At 47.2% G+C, this 18,925-nt stretch overlaps 2 protein-coding genes across 2 annotated transcripts; both read left to right on the top strand.

Annotated features, from left to right (window-relative positions):
• Positions 1-2,071: 2,071 nt before the first annotated feature.
• On the top strand, positions 2,072-6,913 carry LOC311200200 (zinc finger and BTB domain-containing protein 8A-like; the record flags this gene model as incomplete). Its single annotated transcript, XM_084274388.1, is given in 5 exon segments — positions 2,072-2,105; positions 2,108-2,383; positions 3,506-4,381; positions 5,618-5,787; positions 6,199-6,913. Coding segments are annotated over 5 exon segments (1,689 nt in total). The 3' UTR covers positions 6,532-6,913.
• Positions 6,914-14,061: 7,148 nt separating this feature from the next.
• On the top strand, positions 14,062-16,692 carry LOC311199927 (zinc finger and BTB domain-containing protein 8A-like; the record flags this gene model as incomplete). The annotated part of the gene is made up of 3 exons (XM_084274072.1): positions 14,062-15,025; positions 15,917-16,086; positions 16,363-16,692. The coding sequence occupies exons 1-3, from the start codon at positions 14,077-14,079 to the stop codon at positions 16,690-16,692; spliced, it is 1,449 nt and encodes a 482-aa protein (XP_084130198.1). The 5' UTR covers positions 14,062-14,076.
• Between the last annotated feature and the right edge of the window lie 2,233 nt (positions 16,693-18,925).

Genomic DNA, 18,925 nt, shown 5'->3' on the forward strand with positions numbered 1-18,925 from the left:
CTCAAGGTCCGTTCAACACTGACACGAACTACCAAGCAGCACACGCTCCTGTACACACCTCAAAGTGCCAATTACTTGGCAAGTCAGCTAAGGCAAACAGAGCAAATATCAGCAAAGAATTATTTTCCAAAGGAAGTTTCCAGCAGATGAAACGATTGGGGTGCAGATATGGAAGAATATGTAGAATGTCATATAAAAAGAGGTGCTATTTTGGTGAATTCACAGGCAAAACCAAAGGTAAGAGGAATGAATTCAAGTTATTGAATTAAAGCCTGAGCCTACAAATAGATTTTTTTTGGTTTATTTATTATTTCTAAGCGATTTTTTCTTTGTCTTCCTTATTTCTCAAGACCAGAATTAGTATCTGAATGTTTAGGTTAGTTGACAATAATCTGAATTCTATGACATTTCCCAACTTGGGACTTTTGAGTCGAAGCAGTTCTCTATGGAAGAGCACCACAAGCATGGTTTTTACCCAAAGACTCTTCCAGTCCCCTACAATTTGTGACTTGGGGGACTTCTGAAGGCACGGGGCATTTCTCCATGTACCCCTCAAGTCTCTCTCATGACTGTGTCTGGTACAGCCCTGTTACACCCACAAACATCTCACATCCCCAACAGCCCGGGACACGCAGTTCCAGAGCCCAACTACACGTCATGTGCAGGACCACGTCCCGGTGTTCGCTCTCACCCCGTCACCTGCTAGCCACATCTGCCCTCACTCACCTGCCTCTTGTGCTCCAATAATTAGTGGCCAATTAGTCCTTATTGATCCTTGCATGGTTTTATAGAATCCTAGGATGTTTTGGGTTGGAAGGGACCTTCAGAGGCCATCCCCCTGCAGTGAGCAGGGACATCTTCACTACATCAGGTCTCTCAGAGCCCCATCAAGCCTGACCTTGGATGCCTCCAGGGATGGGGCCTCCACCACCTCCCTGGGCACCCTGTGCCAGGGCCTCACCACCCTCAGAGTGAAGACACTGGAACAGGACATGGCTGGAAAAGGCCGGCCAGTTGTAGGCACAGATCATGGAAGTGCACTCAGTTGATAATTAACACCATTGCCCAGTGGACTGAAAAGATGCAACATACTGTGTCAATTCCAGTCCCTTTCATGGTCAAGAATGATTAATTCAAGCTGGTCAGGGACAGAGGGGACTCTTGAGAAAGCAGAAAGGGCCTCTTAATCTTAAAAATGTGGCCTGCATTTGAAAGGAGGGGGAATCTTACAAAACTATGGATGTTTATTAAAAGGGGGAATTCAGCTGGTGAAAAATATTGTTAGAATATAAATAGGTATAAATTCAATAGGAATAAATGGATGTAGTGGACTGGGAGAGTGTTTCTATCAAAGAGACTTTAGATGATCACAGACTCCCTAGGTTGGAAAAGACCTTTAACATCACCATCCCTGCCCTGTGCTGACCCACACCCCTGAGCACCTCATCTCCCCTGTGTTAAACACACCCAGGGTTGGTGACTCAGCCCCTCCCTGGGCAGCCTGTGCCAGTGCCTGATAACTCTTGGTGAAGAACTTTTCCCTCCCATCTGCTCTGCCCCTGCCCTGGCGCAGTGTGAGCCCATCCCCCTCGTCCCATTGTCTGTGGCTTGGGTGAAGAGACCATCACCCACCTCTCTGCACCCTCCTGGCAGGTAACTCATGTCTTCCCCACGTTGCAGTCAATTGTTTCACGATGGGATGTCTTCAGTGTACGGGAGGGAAGGCTGAGAGGGACACAAAGAATCTGGCTGTGGCAGAACGGCTGCCATGGGACACCAGATATGTATGAGAAATAACTGAGGCGTCAACAACATGGCAAAGACCCTGGTGGCAAGAGGAGGGAGGAGAAAGACACCAAACTTCGTGTGAGAGGGGAGAGGCTCAGGAACTGGCATTCCAGAGGTATTTTTAATGCAGAAGGTAAGAGCTACAAACAGAAAAGGAGAAAATCCGACACCTCCTTTGGAGGAGGCTGCGGGCGCGTTAAAGAGGGATTTGGGTCATCAAATATGCTGTACGTAAAAGTCTAAGAAAGAGGCATCTGGGGCATGACATCCCCTCCCGTCCGGCATGTGGGTGTGGGAAGAGGCGAGCAGCCCGGCCGCGGGGCGGTCAGGCAAAGGAAGCCGCTGGGCTGCGCCTGCAATCGGTGCGTTGCCCCTTTAATTGTGTCCCCAGCCCTCGGGCGTCTCTGTCCAACGCCCACGTCAGCAAATACCTTTTGTTTCTCTCACGTTCGGGCTTTCCAGGGCTCGGGGCTGCGGGACCAGCGCGTCGCCTTCAGCCACCGCCAGCCCCGACGCGGGGCCGGGGAACCAACCCCGCATCCACCGCCCGCTCCCCTCGGCTCAGCGGCAGCCGCCCGCAGGACCCGGCCGGTGAGTGGCGGCTCCAGCACGCCGGCAGGCCAGACGGGGCGTCGGGAACGGGGGGCGGAAACGGCCCCGGAGCGAGCCCCGCTGCGAGGGGCGGCGAGGGAGGGCCCCGGGCTCCGCAGTCTCGGCGGGCGCCGTCCCCGCTGGCAGCCGCCCCTGGGAGCCGATGGTTCCCGGGGCTGCACGGCGTCCTCGGCGGGCGCCATTTGCAGCCCCGGGCGCGGCAACAAAGGGCTGCGCGGGAGTAGGAGCGGGCGGCGGGTGCGCGGCCACAGGGGCCGCCAAGGGGGCGGCTGAGGCGCTGCCAGAGCGGGGAGGCTGCGGGCAGCTGGGGCGGGAGCGGCTCGGGCCACGCCGGGCGCCCGGCACCGGGCGGCGGTGGCGGCGGCGTGGCGGGGAACTGCCGCGGAGCCGGCGGAGCGGCGGCCGGGGCTCCGCTTAACGCGGGCGGCAGCGGGCTGCGCGCCCGGTCCGGACCGGACCGGTCCGGCTCGGCTCGGCCTGGCCCGCCCCGGCGGCGGGGAGCGCGCAGCCGGCCGGAGCGCTGTGGCGGGCGCTGGTGCCACGGTCCCGGCGGCGGGGGCGGCAGCCCGCGGAGCCGGGAGGCGCCTCGGCGCTTGGGCGGGCGGGTCCGGCACCGTCGGGCGTCCCGCGCTCCCCACGGCCGAGCGGCCAATTCGGACGGGCGGGCGGGTGAGTGACGGCCGCCTCCGCCAATGCCGGGGCAGCCCGGGCCCCCAGGGCTGCGGCCGCCGGGGCTCTGCTGCCGAGTCCTATTTCTGGTCCTTCGGCGCCGAGGGTTCGAGCCCGGCCGGGCCGGGGCGATGCGGTCACGTCGGCTCATGGAGAATATCCGAAGGCTGCGCAGCTGCCAGCGGGTTGCACACACCCCATCCGCATCGCTGGGGAGGAGATGCTCCTCGCTGTAGCACACGCATCGCTGCCAAGTAACATGTACCGGGGGTTGGCTTCTTCATCGCTCTTCTGGAAGAAGAACGTGTGGTTGTGCATATTGCAATTTAAATGTATTTATAGATTTCAATAAATAAGGCTATTTGCAGAGACATCTGTAGCTGCGTTGTACAACGCCGAAGTGAAAACATTAATTCTTCCCTTTATTACTTTAGAGCGACACTTGGCTTCACCTGCTCTGGAATGGAGATTTCTTCCCATCAGTTTCACCTCTTGCAACAACTAAATGAGCAGCGCAGGCAAGACTTGTTCTGTGACTGCAGTATCCTGGTTGAGGGAAAGGTCTTTAAAGCACATCGCAATGTGCTCTTTGCCAGCAGCGGCTATTTCAAGATGCTCCTTTCGCAGAGCTCGAAGGAGACGACTCAGCCCACCACAGCCACTTTCCAGGCGTTTTCTCCCGACACCTTTACAGTTATCCTAGATTTTGTGTATTCAGGCAAACTGTCTCTCACCGGTCAGAACGTCATCGAGGTCATGTCGGCTGCGAGTTACCTGCAGATGACCGATGTTATCAGCGTGTGTAAAACGTTCATTAAGTCGTCGCTGGACATCAGTGAGAAGGAGAAGGATCGTTACTTCAGTCTGTCAGACAAAGATGTGAATTCCAACGGCGTGGACCGGTCCTGCTTGTACAGCGGAGGTTGGAGGGCAGAAAGCAGCCCCCCACATTCGCACTTAAGTCCAGATCAAGGGGCATGTATGATGGGTGGAAACGCTTGGAGTAATTTCAGTTACTATCCGGCTTCTCAAAGAAATGCCCAGCAACAGCTGTCCAAACACGAGCAAAGGCAGGATTCTGTCAAGAAATCCCGGCACCTGGGACTGCAGCAACCTTCTGACATCCCTCACTATAAATCAAGCAAACTGGAGGACAGGGCTGCCGAGCCGGGGGGTCACATCGCCCAGTCTGAGGAGCAAGTTCAGATCGAGCCCGAAGTTGAATCTCCTCACGTGGGATACCAGTATGGCCAAGGGTCTGATGTGATACCGAGGAGCTTGGCGGTGTCACAGCAGGAGCATGAATCACCCCGTTCTTCCAGTAAATCCAAGTCTTCAAAAGCAGACGAGCAGTATGCAAACATGCCCTCCATTCTGGGTGTCATGGGCAGCTGGGCTGAAGGTAAGAGTTTGTTTTAAGGTGTCATCTGTTCGATTTAACAGTCATCTGTTAATGCTCTGCTCCATCCATGAGAAAACGGGCTGCACGGAAGGGGTGTACAACTGAAACTGTGGCTCAGAAATGTCACTTTGGAAAGGTTAACTCTTCTTTTTCGGTAATTGCAAATGATTGAAGCATTGGGTTTATTAAAACTAGCCTTTCAAAATGCGTAATCTGCAGTGTCTCTACAGGTCCATTGTGCAGGTTTAAGTTCTGACCTTCTGAAATACATTTAAACTCATTTTAAGATAGCTAAAGGTCTGCTCCTTTTCCTTTGCTGGGCTCCTGGGTAATTTACAGGAAAACAAAAGATCATAGAATCATAGGATGTGTTGGGTTGGAAGGGACCTTCAGAGGCCATCGAGGCCAACCCCCCTGCAGTGAGCAGGCATCTTCACTACATTAGGTTGCTCAGAGCCCCATCAAGCCCCTGACCTTGAATGGTTTCAGGGATGGTGCCTCCCACAACCTCTCTGGACAACCTGTGCCAGCAATCCACAACCCTCAGAGTGAAGAACTTCTTCCTAATACCCAACCTAATTCTCCCCTTTTCTATTTTGAAACCATTACCCCTCGTCCTATCGCTCCATGCACTTGGGAACAGTTGTTCTCCAGCTTTCTTACAGACACCTCTCGGGGACTAGAAGGTGCTGTAAGATCTCCCCAAGAGCCTTCTCTTCTCCAGGCTGAACCAGCCCAACACCCTCAGCCTGGCTTCAGGGGAGAGGTGCTGCAGCCCTCTCATCATCTTCATGGCCTCCTCTGGGCCCGTTCCAACAGCTCCATGTCCCTCTTATGCTGGGGACTCCAGAGCTGGACACAGCACTGCAGGTGGGCTCTCAGGAGAGCGGAGCAGAGGGGCACAATCCCCTCTCTCAACCTGCTGCCCACATTTGTGATGCAGCCCAGGACATGGTTGGCTTTCTGGGCTGGAGATGCACATTGGTGGTGTGCAGCTGGCCAAACACCTATAATAGTATTTTTCTAAATAAAAGCAGTTTGCTGTCCTGCACATAGAATGCCTCTTCCTTAGAGCATTACGTGACCAGATAACGTTATGACTGTCTGACTTTATATTTTAATCACCATTTTTTAAATTCCTGACAGATGATCTGCCCAGGATGAGGTTCAAGTGCCCGTTCTGCACTCATGTGGTGAAAAGAAAAGCGGACCTAAAGCGTCACCTTCGCTGTCACACGGGAGAGCGCCCTTACCCTTGTGAGGCATGTGGGAAAAGGTTTAGCAGGCTAGATCACCTAAGTAGCCATTTTCGAACAGTATGTATTTTTAGTAACTGCATGATTTGTTTCATGGGTAATTATACCTGGAGAGATTTAAACGCGGTGCAAGCTGTATCTGCTTGATATATAGGCTCCCATAAAGAAGAGGTAATAGAAAATTAATCTGGCTTTGTTGGAAGTTAATTTGAAGCGTAATTTGCATGAAAGAGGATGAATTTCTTTGTTAATTGGTGGCTTGCAAAGGTACTACTCTATGTAAGTCCTGTAATAGACCTTAAGTGGGCAATTACAGCGCCCGCTTGTTTCACTCTGAACATTTGATGACTGTCTCTCCAAAGGAACTGACACTATGAATTGACACTACTCCAGCCCTTTTTTGTCACCTTAAAAAAAAAACCCACTTCTTTGTGGCTACGTTATCAAAATAATTCGTTTCAATTTTCCCAGATTCATCAGGCTTGTAAGCCCATCTGCAGGAAGTGTAAGCGCCACGTGACTGAGCTGACAGGACAAGTGGTCCAGGAGGGGACGAGACGTTACAGACTCTGTAACGAGTGTTTGGCTGAAGCTGGCATAGACAGTATTCGCATTGACTTGGAGGCTGAAGCACCCCTTGAATTCCCACAGGATGGGGACAAGGATTCCAGGTGGCACTACGGGGAAGACAACAGATCTGATGTGGAGATTGTGGAGGATGGGTCAACCGACTTGGTCATTCAGCAAGTTGATGACAGTGAGGACGAAGCAGATGAAAAGGAAGTAAAACCAAATATTAGGTAGTTGCAAGAGAAGAATAAGGAATTCCACATAAGAGGGAGAATGTACTGTCTCAACTGTAAGCCCTCCACCAGCCTGTTGTTAATCATAGAGACATCTTGGGTTTCTCTTCAACAGGTCCAGACCTGCATGTTATTTATGGACGTGCCGTTGAGTTCATTCTGAGTTTTGTTATCAGAACACCCATCCTTTGCTTCATTAGAGATAATCCATCCTTAAATGAAATAACGGATGAACAAGGAAACAAGTGCGACGTGGATAACTTTTTATAGTAGGCAATGGATCATTTCTCAAAACCTCTGTTAAGGGAGTGAGGTCTAAATACTTTAAAGTCACACAGCACTGTAAATTGCCCATTTTTTAATCTTGTAGAGATGTGGGGTTTATATGTAACATCATCTGGCAATAACCAAGGTGTAAATACCCACACACCAGAACGTAAAGAAAAGTGCTCTTCAGTACTCAGAAATGAAGATAATCTTCCAGGAAATTCCATGAAGTCTTCATATTATGATAAGGAAAAAAGGCAGCTATTTAAGAAAAAAAGGTATAAAAATGTTTTAGCACATTCACCTGGAAAAGCACTTTCTTGTAAAATTTATTAGAATAAGGATAATCTTTAGCAGGTCATGTATCCAAGACGTATTTCTTTACAAGAAAATAAACACATGAATGCTAGTCCTAGTCAACACATCAGAAAGGAAATTATTACAAATACAGATCATTAATTGATGCCCTTAAATGTTTTATTCGTTCTGAAAACTCGGAACTCAGACTGAGCTGTGTTTTTAATAAGCACCAGTGAAATACTCTTTGGTTGTTTTCTTTTCCTTAAACCTCAGAAGTGCCAGACTGACGTGAGTGGTAGCCCTGCACCACAGTGTTGCTGATGGCAGTGTCAGCTTCTCCCTGCCAACATGAAGGAAATAATCCCTACAAGGTTACTTCAGCTTTTGTTTTCTCCTTGTCCCTGTTTTGTTTGTCGATAGCAGTGGCAGAACAGTTTGTACAGTATGTGTACGGTATCAGAGGAAACAGAAATGATGAGATTTTCCATCTGAAACCATTGACTACTCATTCATATTGACCTGTACTCAGTTTAAGCTGATGAGTTTTGATAGAATTATCATCAATTTATGTATTTCCAAAGTTGTTCTGTCATTGAGAGAACACACTTTAATGTTTTTCAGTCTGTACTGTATGCCAATGAGAACAAGATCTGCTGGAAGTTCTAGACATCATATTTATGTCATTTTACTGACTAGAAGAGATGAGTAATGGTGGAGAAAGTTTACTTTGATAAGAAAATAAGCCACTTTGTTTTGTTACTCAGTGAGTTTATCCTAACCAGGGCTGTAAACAGGAGAGATGTGGATGTACGTCCCTGGGGTGCTTTTGCTCTGTGTTTTCTTGGACAGTCCTGGGCATTAGTACACTCTTCATTCTGGGAGCAATGAACTCAATGGGTATAGTCTTATAAAACTTTTTTTTTCTCCTTTTTTACAATTTTGTAAGCATGTTTGGCTGGAACCTGGGATTAATTACAGAACAATCCCATATATATATATATATATATACACACAGAACAGTATATATGTATATATACATATATATGTGTGTGTATATACACAGAACAGTCCCATACATATGGGATTGTTTCATATATATTGTTTCATATCTATTCATTGTTTCATATATCTGGGATTGTTCTGTAATTAATTATGTGTCTATATATACACACCCCCTGTAATTCTGTAATTAGTTAAGTGTATATATACACACGCTATATAATCTCTTTCCCAGGGACAGCTTAAAAGTCACTATTTTATTTTTATTTGTGTAAAAACTGTATAGCCTTATTAGTATTATCATTACCAGAGAGGGCAGCATTTTTGTTCCAGGCTGCAGATGGCCAGCCTACGAATCTGAAGTGACAGCTCGACTGTTTCCTACTACTCCTACGCTCAGTGTAGGCATTACATGCCCTTCCCCTCTAACGTGCAGGGCTCAGGAGAGGCAGCCTGCTCCTGTGTTCTAAGGAGACAATGATTAACTGGTATTTTATTGCTCCTACAAAAATTATTGTCCATTGGGATGGGGAGCAGAAGGGGGGAACTTAAAACTTTCTGGTGACCTGTATGAGAACATCTTCTCAAACAAGACTTACACTTGCCTTGATTTTATGTTACACTTTGGTCAGCAGTCCACAAAACGGACTTGATGTGAAAACAGCTGGTTAATTGTTTGGAGTTTATTACTCCAAAAATGCATATTATTAAATGGTTAAGAAATATTCCTGAGCAACCTTAACTAAACCAAATCAAGAGCAAATATATATATATATCTATATATATAAAATGGAATTACATTGGTCAAATTTCAAGAGAAAATGCTTGCTGAAATGCACAATAAATTTTAGGTATGGGTGCCTGCTGTCCCAGAAGACAAAGTGGCTGGGATTAGTCTGTGTGTGTGTGTTTGGGGATGGATTAAGGGGAGGGGGAAATAAAAAAAGGGTCACTCTAGGCCTGAAATCTTAACTGCCAACAGTAAAGGTGAGGCTATTAAGTATTTCTGTACACTTGGGGGTGTTTTTAGAAGCAAAGGGATTTTTGGATCAATATTCAATCTAATTAGATACCATAAATGTAAGAATACTGAGGACCAGATGCTTCAGAAATAGATGTGAAGTGGCTCTAACAGGCAAATGGAACAATCTATCCATATTATGACATTTACTTCTAAAATACAGGCAGATTGTTGATTTGCCTGGTAAACAAGGGTTTTTACAGTTTTTGTATATTATTGTTATTCTCAGTAGCATAGCTAGATATCTTTAGTAATATTTGAAGTATCTTAAGCTTGGAATTTTAGCTCAAGATTGTGATTCCCAGGGGTCAGTTATGTTTTATGTTTTAAAAAGGTTACCATTTTTACATTTGTTGCCTTAATTTCAGTTGTTGTTCCCTTATTTTTGTATTGCAAGACAAGATAAATGTTAAGTGCCTTATATTTTCCACGTCCTTCATTTTACATAGCCAGTCATATATTTTGCTTGGTTTTCTCTACGTGAAAGTCACCCTCCTTTGTTTTCTTCTCATCTCCTTGCATTGCCTTTGGTGACTGTTGTCTTCCTACTCCTGTTAGGATCACATACCGCTCATTAGCAGAATTAACATTGTCCTTCTTTTCAAGGAAGAAAGCAAAGACCCCATGGGGTTGTTCCCACATAATTTCATTGACCTGACGATAACTGATTGGAATCACTTTTGAAGTTTTCCCAACTTTGCCAGGTCACAAGCAGGATGCCCGACTTTATCTTTAAATGCTAGAGGGGGTTGTGCAGAGCTGTACCAAATTCTGCTTGCACTGATCCATTTGGATAGTTTCTGTCTTGTCTCTGTACATCCAAATCACTATCTGAGAGGCTTAAATTGTTCAGGATTGGAAAGGGCTCTTCAGGAAGCAGCCTCAGAGATGGCTGTCCGGGTTTTCAAGACATCGCCCTCTTGTCACTTGTTTTTCCACTCCCCATTTCATCTGACTAACCCTGCAAGGGATGTCCACCTTGAGACACGTTCCTGTCTCATACCTCTGCTCTCTGTGCAGTCCCAGTGTCTTTGTCCTGCTCTCTCCCTTGTCCTTTGTCACTAAAAGCCTGGCTAGTTCCGCTTGGCTTGTGTTCATCGTTCTGTTCACAAAACCACGGTCAGGGGTGAAGACACAGACCGCTCATCCCCTGTTTAGTGTCTCACCTTTAACTATCCCTATTTTCCAACTTCTACCTTGTTATACTTCCAAAGGCTGACAGACACACTGAATAAAAACCCCAAAACATTTCTCTTTCCCCCTTTTTAGGTATTACAGAATTCCACCTGACATGTAAACCCATGACATGTGATGATACTTGATTAGATTTCCTCCTTCATATCAAATCCCATTCTTTTTGTTTTCCATTAAATTATGTAAACATCTATATTTACTATCCCAGAAAATAACACTCGTCCTTATCTTAAAGATTCAGCAGGTTTGGAGGGGGGAGGGGGGAGGTTTGATGTGGTTTTTTTCTGAAATTAATACATAAAACCCCACAGACCCCAAAACACAACTTCAGGATGCTTCTCCCTTTCCAACCTTTTAGTTTATATTCTATTCCAGTTCTAAAGAACTGAAATTTTTAAAAAAAATAGCAAAAAAACTGATTTATTTTGAGCTTTGAAAATATCCATAAGCCCACAGATCTCTAGTGGAGGACTGACACTGCTGTTCAAGAGAAATACTCCACCCCCTCTCAATTTTTCAGTAAGTTTGGAAAAAAATATATCCCTGGATATAAAGTTGTTATGGAATATACTACATTTCTTCCCTGAAGCAACTGGTCACTGCCAGAGCCATGCCAATGTCTATCTTTCTTCATATTTTGGTCTTTTAGTCTGCAGAAATACTTGGCTTTGAACTTTGGATAGATGGGGGTTAACAGAACTGGATTTTTAGTCCCGTTTATTATTTAAATGGACCTTGATTTAGCTGAAAAATGCCCAACCCACCATCTGGCTTCAGCTGAGTCACTGACTGTGCCCGGATCCCCCTCTGACAATCAGGGTCTATCAGCATAACAATGACATTAGATAGTGGAATGTCTACCTAAAACCTGAACTGTGGTGGGCTGGCAGAGTCGAGATTTGTGTTAAATCAGGATCGCAGCTAAACTAAACTTGTTTAGTTGAAATTATGCTAAAAAAAATGGCTTATTAAAACTGCATTTTAATCGAAGCCTTGAGGCTAAAGATGGCAGCGGTCAGACTGGAATAAGCACCTGACTGCAGGGTTTATTTAACGAGTTTCCAGGTTGGTAAGGAACTCTTTCAGTGGGCTGCTGAGGCCAGGATCTCTGCGACTAGGGCAAGGTGGCACTGGGGGCTTCTAACCATTTGCAAGGTGAGGAACTGTAAGTGATAATCCCCCAAAGAGTCCAAATGGTTACTGCTGCATTGTTCCTTTTATTGTTTCTACATGAATACGGCAGAATGGTAAGAGCAGTCGGACATCCACTACTGGGGACTCGATGATCTCTTGAGGTCCCTTCCAACCCCTACAATTCTCTGGTTCTCAGCCACTCCAATACCCAGTGACTTTTCTGGAATGTCTCAGGGAAGTCAGAAATCAACTAGAAGGTTACTATTAGTTGGCAGGCAATATATATGAGATGGAAACAGAAGATTATGTCTCTAATTCTACCCAAAAAATTTGAATTTTGAAGAAAAGGATCTTAATCACCCAGTCCTTGCCTCCAGACTTTTCAGTGTACTTTCACCAACAGTCTGTATGTGTGTTGAGGGGTGTAATTTCATACGCTACCAAGAAAAGCTTATAACACCATTTAGTTAAATATTTTCCATACTGTTTAACTAAAAAAAAAAAAAGCCACCCAGCTTGGAGTTAGCATAACCTTTCATCACACTTAACTCTTGAAATGCAGAGAGGCATCTTATTTGCTGTATCAAGAATTTTAAAAGTAGTAGCAACACAGAAGAAGAAAAAAAAATATAAGGGAAAACTGGGAGAAGTGTCAGGGAAAAGATTTCCTGTCTTGGCTTAGCTGTTGTACTAAATTAAACGCTACCAAAGTTCTCTGCCAGACTCCGACCTCTCACTTCTTACTGTGCAAATGGGAACTGTTCTTTTCCCATGCTCTAACTGCTTTAAGGAGGGGCCTGTACCTGCAGGGCTCCTCCTCAAAATTATTGAATCATCTTAGGATTGGAAGCGCCTCATCTAAGAGGTAACAGACTGGAAGTGTCTTGCAGGCACCCTGATTTGATTTTCTGCAAAGAAGGGGAAAAATGGACAATATCACACTACACCCTGACTGCCAGTACTTTGGTTTAGGATTATCTCAGCTGTTTGAACACACAACTTCCCCGTTATAAAAATGCTGCTGTACTGTGTAATGTAATAAAACCTACTCTACAGAACCACAGACTTTTGCCATTCAGGTGATGCCTTCCTCACACATAGAGAGATGTCCAGGCTGCCCTTCACAGCAGCAGTGCATTGTCTGCGGTGCGGTTGTGGCCCTCCCGTCCGGCATGTGGGTGTGGGAAGAGGCGAGCAGCCCGGCCGCGGGGCGGTCAGGCAAAGGAAGCCGCTGGGCTGCGCCTGCAATCGGTGCGTTGCCCCTTTAATTGTGTCCCCAGCCCTCGGGCGTCTCTGTCCAACGCCCACGTCAGCAAATACCTTTTGTTTCTCTCACGTTCGGGCTTTCCAGGGCTCGGGGTTGCGGGACCAGCGCGTCGCCTTCAGCCACCGCCAGCCCCGACGCGGGGCCGGGGAACCAACCCCGCATCCACCGCCCGCTCCCCTCGGCTCAGCGGCAGCCGCCCGCAGGACCCGGCCGGTGAGTGGCGGTTGTGCCGTACACAGGCAGCTCGGACCGGGCGTCGGGGCTGAAGGCGGCTGGGAGCGGGTTGCTGCGAGGACAGCCCCGGGCTCCGCAGTCTCGGCGGGCGCTGGGGTCTCGGCGGGCGCCGTCCCCGCTGGCAGCCGCCCCTGGGAGCCGATGGTTCCCGGGGCTGCACGGCGTCCTCGGCGGGCGCCATTTGCAGCCCCGGGCGCGGCAACAAAGGGCTGCGCGGGAGTAGGAGCGGGCGGCGGGTGCGCGGCCACAGGGGCCGCCAAGGGGGCGGCTGGGGCGCTGCCAGAGCGGGGAGGCTGCGGGCAGCTGGGGCGGGAGCGGCTCGGGCCACGCCGGGCGCCCGGCACCGGGCGGCGGTGGCGGCGGCGTGGCGGGGAACTGCCGCGGAGCCGGCGGAGCGGCGGCCGGGGCTCCGCTAACGCGGGCGGCAGCGGGCTGCGCGCCCGGTCCGAACCGGACCGGTCCGGCTTGGCTTGGTCTGGCCTGGCCCGCCTCGCCCCGGCGACGGGGAGCGCGCAGCCGGCCGGAGCGCTGTGGCGGGCGCTGGTGCCACGGTCCCGGCGGCGGGAGCGGGGGCGGCAGCCCGCGGAGCCGGGAGGCGCCTCGGCGCTTGGGCGGGCGGGTCCGGCACCGTCGGGCGTCCCGCGCTCCCCACGGCCGAGCGGCCAATTCGGACGGGCGGGCGGGTGAGTGACGGCCGCCTCCGCCAATGCCGGGGCAGCCCGGGCCGGGGGGATGCTGATGCGCTAGCCCGGGCTGTGCCCTCAGCGAGCGTGTGAAAGGCTCGGACTCTCCCCGGCAGAAGGGCTAAGTTCTTGTTCTCAGCCTGTGAATGTTTTACGTGTACGTCGGTGTGAACTCACTTCTTTTAGGATATGCAGTAAGCCACCTGAGGCATCTTTTCCCTGCTTTTCGAGTTGTTCAGCCTTTTCTCACTTGGGATTGTGTGGGATAAGGGCTGCAGAGAGATTGGAGATAGTGCTGGGAAGGTGACAATGATGTGCACCGTTGTCATGTTTTTAACAGCAGAGCTCCTCTCTTTAAAACAGGATTCAACAACCCTGGTTTAGATTATCACGATTATAATTGCTTTTTACTTTAGAGCAAGACTCCCTGTCACTCGCCAACGGGCAATGGAGATTTCCTCCCATCAGTTTCACCTTCTGGAGCAGCTCAACGAGCAACGGAAGCAAGACTTGTTCTGTGACTGCAGTATCCTGGTTGAGGGAAAGGTCTTCAAAGCACATCGCAATGTGCTCTTTGCCAGCAGCGGCTATTTCAAGATGCTCCTTTCGCAGAGCTCGAAGGAGACGACTCAGCCCACCACAGCCACTTTTGAGGTGTTCTCTCCAGAGACATTTATGGTTATCCTGGACTTTGTGTATTCTGGCATATTGTCTTTAACTGGTCAGAATGTGATTGAAGTGATGTCCGCTGCTAGCTACCTGCAGATGACAGATATTCTTAACGTCTGTAAGACATTTATTAAGTCCTCACTGGATATTAATGAGAAGGAAAAGGATCATTACCTCAGCCTTTCAGCCAAAGGTACCGACAGTGAACCTGCCCATCCGTCCCTTTATCGGTCAAGAAGGAAAGCGAAGAGCAACCCAAGGCGTTCAATCCCGGATGAAAAGGCCGATACGGTGAATGAAAATTCCTGGAGTAGCTACAGCACCTATCTGTCCTCACAGATCCTTCAGCAGGCAGAAACACAGCTAGCGAAAAGAGGCAGAAAACAGGGCTCAACGAGGAAGCGCCGAAAGCACCTGGGACTGGCCCAGCCCCGTGATTTTGTGCAGTGTAAATCGAACAAAGCCGAGCGGCCCAACGGGGGTTGCAGCGTGTCCGACTCCAGCCACCTCTCCCAGGCTGGAGAGGAGGCTGAGTTCGACGCAGAGAACAACGTTGATCACGATGATTACGGATATAGTCACGAATCGGAGGGGATGCCCAAGAGGTGGTCTGTCGCTCGGTTAGAACAAGAACTTTCCAGAACTCCCGAGTTCATGGAATTAAAAGCAGAAGAACTGTACACCTCGATGCCCACAATTTTAGGTGTGATGAGTAGTTGGAACAAAGGTAAAAAATGGTTTTGCAGAGTTGTTTCTTTGGAAGAATTCGGGGTGGTCTTTCAGAGACGATTTGTATGGCTGCTTGAAAAATGCCTAGAGTTGCACATGACTTTCTTGATCTACTTGATTATAGTGCCAAATAGAATGAGAGACTTTGAGGCTAGAACAGGGCATGAGAATTGGCTATTTTGTAAGTGAAAACAATACATGCCAGATCATTTGAACTCAGACGGAGTTTAGTGAAGCTGTAATTGTCTTGGGGACTGAATTTCTTTTGCAGTACCTGGCAGTGACACAGGCATCCCAGGTAAATCCAGCCTAAGTCCTTCACAAGGGAAGGTCCTGTTGGTGGGACATTGCGTTTCCCTTAAGGTCCAAATCAGCCCAAACTTCACAAGTTTTGGCCACACCATATAAAGTATCTTAAGCCTTGATGTACTGACTGCATGTGCCTGAGATGATGGAATAAAGTTGGCAGGTGTATTCTTATGTGCATTGCTTTAGAAACTCATGTACCTACATTTTATTATAATTGCCTATTTTTAAGACTTTGAGCATCCTAGTGTATTACAGAGATTATCAGTGTCACAGCTCTAACTATTAGCTGATGGAAGAGGCAGATACAATGACATATAAATATATATTATACCTATATATTTATGATTGCATCCATGTCAAAACAAAATCTTTGAGTAGCAAAGAATCCACCATGAAATGCTCTTTTAGCACATTCAATAAGAAATAACTGTGTTTGGGGGAATTATATTGTGGGATTTTTCTTATTTACTGACAGACCAGAGGAAAAATGACCCGCTGCTTATTCAAGCTGAAAGATTAACCAAACTGCTACGTACAGACTGCCGCTCTTTGACGTTTTGCCTGTATTTCTCTGTAACAGATGACCTCCCTCGGATGCGATTCAAATGCCCCTTCTGTACCCACACAGTGAAACGCCGAGCAGACCTGAAGCGGCATCTTCGGTGTCACACCGGGGAGCGGCCGTACCCTTGCGAAGCGTGTGGGAAAAGGTTCACCCGGCTCGAGCATTTACGTAACCACTTCCAAACGGTACGCCCATTCCGATGGGAGATTCAGCCTAGAAAAATCCCACAAGACTTCACTGGTACCAGCTGTTCAGTCATTTCCAAAGCTAATAACTAGAAAAGCTTCCTAGCAGCTTTAATTATTTGTTATTTAAATTGGCGAATTAGATTTTTCATTTCGATTTTATTATTATTTTTTTTTTTAAGAATGGTGCAGTGAATTTTCTTTTTTTAAATAAAAATAAATAATAAGCCTGCTTTTGGATGAACACTGACATTCTGAAGTTTTAAATCTTTTTAGATCCATCAAGCCGGCAAACTGATCTGCAGAAAATGCAAGTGTCACGTAACTGACCTAACGGGATGCGTTGTTCAGCAAGGAACAAGACGCTACAGACTGTGCCATAAGTGTCTAGCAGAAGCTAATTTTGACAGCATTCCCAACGATTTAGATGCAGAACATTCTCCTGTCTCCTCCACAGGAAGCAAACATTCCAAATGGGCTTTGGAGGAGGAACAGAAATCAGATGAAGAGATGATGGAGGAGGAACCGTATAATTTGGTTGTCCGACACGTTAATGATGATATTCCAGAGGAGGGAGATGAAAAGATGAAATCAAATCTTAGGTAGATCTGTTCATGTATTTGTTACTGTATTCAAGATTAAATTACCTGTGTCCTACCACCTAATGCTGGTTTATTACTTTCATTAAAATTAAATACTGCTAAAATTCTATTATGAGAAGCAAAATACGGACAACAAACAAGCTGGTTTGTACTTATAGACAAGCAACAGTGTAACTACTCCTAAGTATCATCTAGAAAATACTTATTATCTGGAAACTATGCAGAAGAATTGGTTTGTATTTCAATGACTGACTCAGAGCTCCTGTTCATAATGAGAGCGTGAATCATTTTACCATTCTACAAAGATGCTATGAAATTTAGATTTTTGAAAAATGTGTATTTATTATCTGCTTAGAAAAAGTCTTACTAAGGGAAGCAGCTAAGAAATGTAAACCACATTTTTGTTGACACTGTAATTAACGTGTATGTACACTTCAGAAACTTCATGAGAGGAACAAAGAAAACAAGGGGAATTCTTCTTGCTGAAGAACCTATTTAGGAGAGCTTTGTTTTCTGGGTGAGCTTTCTGCTTCTTATAGTTTAGGAAAAAAAAAAAACATGATTAGGTTTAAACAATACCCACAGCCATACGGAGTAGAGTAATAAACAGAGCAGCTGTAGTGCACTTGGATAGCATGAGTTTGCCTTTTCAGGTACGCACTGGTTATGTACTGTGACTTATAAACAAAGACACACTAACACGGTTCAAAGGAAATAAAAGTGCAATCACTGGAAGTACAGTTGTCAGGTTTTTTCCATTTTTTTTTCCCCAGGACTGGTGCAAGATTTGCTTAAACCCCTGTTTATCTTATGCTAAGGTAATAAAGAGGGCAAGTCTCTTTCATTTCAGTGGAACACTTGTGACTTAGGTCATGGATCGACTTTAGAACCCATTCTGTTTATATAAATTTAGGGTGTTTATGGCTGCTCAACAGGGCAAAAACATTTGTTTATAAGGACAGTTTCCTTTGGCAACCTTTGTAATTCGGGAGTCTCCAGCTTTTTTAATACATTTTTTGTCATTTGGGCCAGAATCTTCATTTTCTAGAGAAAAAGAAAATGCTTATTACTACAATGATTTTTAAAAGAAAAATGTATAGAACATTCTGAGTAAAAGCAGAAAATGGCATCCACAGTAGGTACTCCTAATAAAAAGAGCCATGGACTCGTGTCTCATGTTACACTGTGTTTCCTTTCACGTTAGCAGCATCTGTAGCATGAGGTTGCAGCCAAGCAAGCCGGGAGATGCTGTGTGGACAGCCACGCTGATTCACATGTAGGTTCTCTCTGTCTCCAAGTGTTGCCATTAACAGATGCCAAGAAAAAAGCAAGAGCAGGGCAAGCCCTGTAGGCAACTAACAGCAAGAAAAGAAGGGTTTGCAGTTTTTTAATTAACCCCTTTCAGGTTAGTTGTCTCAGTGAGAGACAGCAGTGGGCCTCCTGTAAAACAGTGGGAAAACTGGACTTCTTCCTGAAAACCTGGACCTGCCACAGCTCTGGAAATGGAACAAGGTGAGTTTTAGATTCACAGAATTGTAAGGGTTGGAAGGGGCCTCCAGAGATCGTGAGGTCCAACCCCCCCTGCCAAAGCAGGGTCCCTAGGACAGGTTGCACAGGTTGGTGTCCAGACAGGTCTGGAACATCTGCAGAGGAGACTCCACACCCCCCTGGGCAGCCTGTCCCAGGGCTCCCTCACCCTCACTGGGGAAAAGTTCTTCCCCATGTTGGTGTGGAACTCCCTGTGCTCCAACTTGCAGCCATTGCCCCTTGTCCTGTCCCCACAGACACTGAGAAGAAGCTGCCCATTTCCCCCTGTGTCCCACACTTAAGATGTTTATAAACATTGATCAGATCCCTTCTCAGTCTTATTTTCTTAAGGCTGAACAGCCCCAGCTCACTCAGCCTTTCCTCACTGGGGAGATGCTGCAGGCCCTTCATCATCTTTGTGGCTCTCTACTTGATTTTTCCAAAGACATCCCTGGCTTTTTTTGTACCAGAATTTAAGGCCTGTTTTATAACAAGTACTTAACAAATCCTGGGGGAGGGAAGGAATGACTAACAGCTATTTCTAGCAAGTTCCCATCCCCAGTTCTAAAAGCAGAGCGCTTCACTGTGTTACCAATAGTATACACAGAGCACCTCAGCACTTTCTACAAAGTTAAAATTGAACTCCTGAAGTTTCTTTCTACTGTATTTGGAGGGCCGGGCAGAAGGAAACGACTCCGCTTCCCTGCGCC

The sequence above is a fragment of the Gallinula chloropus genome (assembly GCF_964237585.1).
Source record: "Gallinula chloropus genome assembly, chromosome: 22".
NCBI classification, from domain to species: domain Eukaryota; kingdom Metazoa; phylum Chordata; class Aves; order Gruiformes; family Rallidae; genus Gallinula; species Gallinula chloropus.